Here is a 5,042-nt window from a genome sequence, read left to right as displayed (position 1 = left end):
TAAGTTTTAAAAACATTAGTCATTGCAAAGGTAAAAAAAAAAACAGAAGTATAAGTGTAATTTGAAAAAAAAAATTGGAAAAATTGCTGCAATTTACTATTTTTAAAATTAGTTATTTTTTCCTTTTCCACTATCAAATATCACTCTTACTAGTTCCATCTTACCCATGCACTTTCAGATCCAGTAGAGTATTGGACACTAATATCTAAAGAGTGAGGTTTGTGACTTTAAAAAGGTTATTGTATTATTCAAATGGTGAAATGTAAAAAAAGTCTCTCAGATTAAATTTATAAAACAACCTTATTTTGAATAAACACATAAAACATAGTAAGGATAAAATTAATCCAATAATACTTTGATTCTTAAAAAAAAATTCTTCCGGTGTAAATAAATAAATTACAATGATTAATTTAGAAGTTGAGTAAACTACATAGAATTTTTTATGTTATTTTAACACATGATATAATGTTCTTCAAACAAATAAGAAAATTATTGTGATATGTTAGGGATGTTTGTATACTATTTTTTAAATAATGAAAAATTAGTATATGTAATGCAAATTATTTTAAATAAATAATGTGACCAACTTTTGTTCCTCTAGAAGACTTCTCTATTGAAACTATAATTAAGATCATAAGAAACATTTAAAAAATCTTATTTAACATGTGTGATGATTATTATAGGAACCAAAAGTCTTATGATGTGAAGTTATGTTTTTGACAAGAAGTAATTAGATGAGTTGAAATGAAGACATCACAATTTTTGTTCCTTTCCTCATTTTTTTTTTATTCTCATTGTCACATACACCTAGAATAAGAAAGAAAGTGACAAAACTCAAGAGATAAACGAAGAAATCAAATACTAATTTTGAATTAAAGAATGTTTCAATAAACTTATTCCTAAAATCTATATCTCTTAGAGAAAATGAAAGAAAAAAAATATATTTTAATACATGAAAATGATTTTATATATAAATAAATCTGTGAAGCTTTTTACATTAAAAAAATGGTTAGTATTATCTTATGAACAAACTCACTTCATTTTTTTTAAGTTTTTTCTTTTAAAAATGTTTGTAGTGAAGTTTGTTCAAATATGTCATTTAACTTTAATCATTTTATGTGTGTGATTATAAATTTGTCATAAGATGAAATAATTAGTAATTTAAATCATTTTTATATTTGGGGAGATTAATCTTTTATTGGATACTTCAACTAACATATATATTATAAAATAATTAATTCAAATGTAGTGATATATGTTTTATAAACATCCATGTGCTGCCCTACCTTATAGTATTTAATTATTATATTTCTAACTTGATAGGTTTAGAAAATGATGAATTGGTCGACACGTCCATGTTTAAAACAATAAGAATGAAAGTAGTACATGATACAATGATTGTAAATTTTGAATTCTTGTGTTCCCACTTTTGTAATCCTAATTAAGAATCATATTCGTTGTGCAAGAGAAATAAAAGAAATTAAGAATTAGTCCTGCTACAATCAATAAAATAATTTATCCATTTTGTGTAATATTTCTTTATAAAATGTTATTACTACTACTAAATTATAATCTAATAGTCGTCTTTATGAATACTTTATTATAACACCACTTATAATAAATCAAAGAACAAACTATGTATAATAGTAATGAATAAAAAAATACCATGTACAATAATTTTGCTAACTTTTATAATAATTATTTTAAAAATATTTCTTCTATGTTTTTTATTAACAGACATAGTAAATATTACATTGTCTGCTTAAACTAACTTTTTTTTCCAATTTCTAAATTATTTTATATTGATATTTCTTTTAATTTATAAAGGCTTCACCCATTAAAATTGGTTATATTTGATATATATACCTAATTTGACCATTTGACAGATTTCACTTTATTGACAATATGCAACATATCAAAGTTCCTTTTTTCATGGAAATGATGCAATCTAAATCATAAATAAGGATAAAAAATTATTATGAATTTAGACAAGTTATGTATAAAGACGATAGATATAAAAGTTGTGTAACATCTTTAGGATTTAAGGTTTAGGGTTTAGTTGAAATAATTTGTAAAAAGTTGTATGATGTTGGTAATTTATACAATTTTGATTAAGTTTAAAATTTACATTTAAAGTGTTACTTTTACACTACTTGAATGTAAAATTAATAGAATTGAAGTCGTACCATTCATCTATGACTTTAGTCATATAAGATTTATATTGAAGTTGTGTATATAGAATATGCTTCTTTTGTCAATTTTTAAAAACAAAATGTTTTTTAAATAAATTAATTAATTAAGTTCAACTTAATCAAAGTTGTGCAAACATCACACAATTTTTCTCGAAATAATTTCAACTAAAGTTGTAGAGCGGTGACATGACTTATACGTTGATAATTTTTTAAAAAAAGTCGTGTATTCTTAATATGACTTCTTCGTATGAAATCGTTTCGATGAGACATAACTTATCTAAATTTGTAATATTTTTTTTTTACTTATATCCATAATAAATTATCTAAATTGTAACATTCACTTAAAAAAAACCATTTTATTTTAAATTGTAAGTTCACTCAGGAATGTGCATCAAAGTTAACTCAGGTGTAAGAGTTGTTTAAAGTGTTACATTAATATGTTACTTCCTCTATTTTATTTTAGGTGTAGTTTAAGTTTTTTAATAATATATTAAATTAATTGTTTCTTTACGTCTTTAAAGTAATAATTATAATTAGTTTAGTATTATCAAGTAAATATTTATACTAATATTTTTATTTTATCAAACACAAACAAATTACACAAAAATACTATCATTCAATAATCACAATTCATTATAAAGCTCAAAGTCAATGTGAAGAAACAACTACAAAGAATAATCTTTCTTTCATGCTAGAATTCTTTTCTTATCTGTCCGAACTAAAGAAAGTAACCTATTGATATTAACATTATGAATAATTTTATAAATTTATTTCATATAGTTATAGTTGTGAAGATCATACTAAAATGTGCAGATTTTTAATATTTTTTTCTAAGATTCCATCTCTTAAACTAGAATGACAGGTCAAGCATTATTAACTCATAAAGAAAAAATTATGCTTCAATAAGAACATTTGGCTTTTAAATAATATCAAAGAAACATTTCTTTATCAACAGATAGAGACCTTCACATGATAATAGAATATTATAGTACAAACTTTATTACTTTAGAAGTTGAAAAAAAAAAAAACAAACACAGAATTAATTTTAAAAGTTACAAACTCCCCTCATTGAAAAGTTACTTTCGAATCTAACTAATACAAGCTTTTCTTTAATTTGGTTTAACTTTTTCATATGATTACATAACTTATAAAATAAAGTATTTCATGCAGCTTCCTTCAATATAATAATTATAATAACTTCAACTGTAAGACAAATTGCACATGCATGATTTGACCCGTACATTCTGTTTTTTGTGTGTTTATGTTGAAACTTTTATTATTTATACAATATTTTATAATATCATTTCTCTCGTCCACCACATTAATATTAATTTATCTCATTTCTTCCCATCTCATCTCATCTTTCTTTTTACTATAAAAAACTGTATGAACACAGTTTCTCTTTCATTAACAATTTTAATATCTCACCCTTAATTAATGTTCTGTTTTTTTCTTCTCTCCCTCTTGATTTCTAGGAGCCTGTATGAACAACAAGAATAAGATAAAACAAAGGTGCACTAAGAGACAAAAGGCATGTTCTGACTAGACAAGCAAAATGGTTGAAATTGAAACAAAACATTTTTGTAACAGTTGAAATCCATTGAACATTGGTAAATTCAAGTCCAAAAAGACTCTCTCTTAAGAGACTCATGAGGGTCTTGGAGCACATTTGAAGAGGAGGAAGAGGATGAAGGAAAGTGAAGATACTGAGGAAGAGTTTCGTAGTTATTGTGTACTGATAGGAGCAGTGATTTGTCATCATGGTATGCTTGTGTTGTTAAGGTAGGTTCTTGTGGCTGCATCTGGATGCATAGAATCTCTGCTTGAGCCACTGCAAGCTGCATTTGCAGCTGTGAAACCTGGTTCTGTAGGTATGATATGGCTCCAACACATCCATACACTGGATCTCTCACTCTTGCATTTGCCTCATAAACTAAACTGCTCACAGCATCTGCTCTTTGATGAACTGGAAGCTCCTGCACACACACAAAAAGAAGAAACACATTTAGTGAATGCTATCACATAACCACTGCAAGAAAAAACTACATATATAGCTATGGACTTTTTACCTACAGACATGATTTGGTGTAGATAATAAACTATGTGACTTTGATCAAATTTTGGAGATTATAATGTATAACATAACTGAAAACTTTATAAACACTTGGACTGTTTTAATTTTGAACATTTTCTTGCAACAACATGTATCTAGAAAATCAATACTGTAAGGATTAAAGAGACAGAAGAAGGGTTAGTTGGATAGTGAATTAAAGGAGTGAAACTTGCAGAATACTCAGATTTTACAGAAGCAAAGGTTGAAGTTGGAATGTTTAAACACAGAAAGAAAGAGAGAAAGAAGGGTAAGGAGTTAGAAATACCAGGAGCATTTTACTGACATTGCTAGCACCAAAGACCTTATGCACTATGGCAAACTTGCGAGGGTCATCAGAAGGAAAGTAAGGAGCAAAGATGCATTCCTTGGAGCAACGGCGTCTGAGCAACTTGCAAGAAGCACAAGGTGAGGTACCTCCCATTTAGAAGATAAGTAGAATAGAATACTCACAAACGAAGAGGATCAAGCTTTTGTTGTCTTTTGATGTGTGAAAACTAAGGCAAAACACAAGGAAGAAAAGGGTTTAAGAGAATGAGTCTAATAAATAGGCTGTGAGATTTGAAATTGCTTGCCTAATGTAGAATAGCTAGATGCACGTGCCCTTCTTGTAAAGTATGAATTCAAAATAATAAATTAACTTGCATGTACGATCAAACGCGTAAATCAACAGGTAGGAAATTGTTCCAACTTACTCACCAAGTCTCGAGTTTGAGTTTAACATTTTCATCATCTAAAAT

General features: G+C 26.8%; 1 protein-coding gene across 2 annotated transcripts; it reads right to left on the bottom strand.

The window, feature by feature from the left end:
* Window positions 1-3,731: 3,731 nt before the first annotated feature.
* On the bottom strand, window positions 3,732-4,831 carry LOC137831520 (LOB domain-containing protein 12). 2 transcript variants are annotated; one of them, XM_068639230.1, is made up of 2 exons: window positions 4,571-4,831; window positions 3,732-4,168 (listed from the first exon to the last, which is right to left on the bottom strand). In XM_068639230.1, the coding sequence occupies exons 1-2, from the start codon at window positions 4,724-4,726 to the stop codon at window positions 3,809-3,811; spliced, it is 516 nt and encodes a 171-aa protein (XP_068495331.1). In that variant the 5' UTR covers window positions 4,727-4,831; the 3' UTR covers window positions 3,732-3,808. The 2 variants fall into 2 exon arrangements, with proteins under 2 accessions (XP_068495331.1, XP_068495332.1); XM_068639231.1 differs by having other exon boundaries at window positions 4,589-4,831.
* Window positions 4,832-5,042: the final 211 nt, after the last annotated feature.

Source organism: Phaseolus vulgaris, chromosome 6 (genome assembly GCF_000499845.2).
Source record: "Phaseolus vulgaris cultivar G19833 chromosome 6, P. vulgaris v2.0, whole genome shotgun sequence".
Classification (NCBI taxonomy): Eukaryota; Viridiplantae; Streptophyta; class Magnoliopsida; order Fabales; family Fabaceae; genus Phaseolus; species Phaseolus vulgaris.
This window is presented reverse-complemented; position numbering and strand designations above follow the sequence as displayed.

Coding starts and splice junctions, on each gene's coding strand:
- LOC137831520 (XM_068639230.1), bottom strand. CDS start 4,726: ATGGGAGGTACCTCACCTTGTGCTTCTTGCAAGTTGCTCAGACGCCGT. Junction 4,169..4,570: donor ATGTCAGTAAAATGCTCCTG/GTATTTCTAACT, acceptor GTGTGTGTGCAG/GAGCTTCCAGTTCATCAAAG.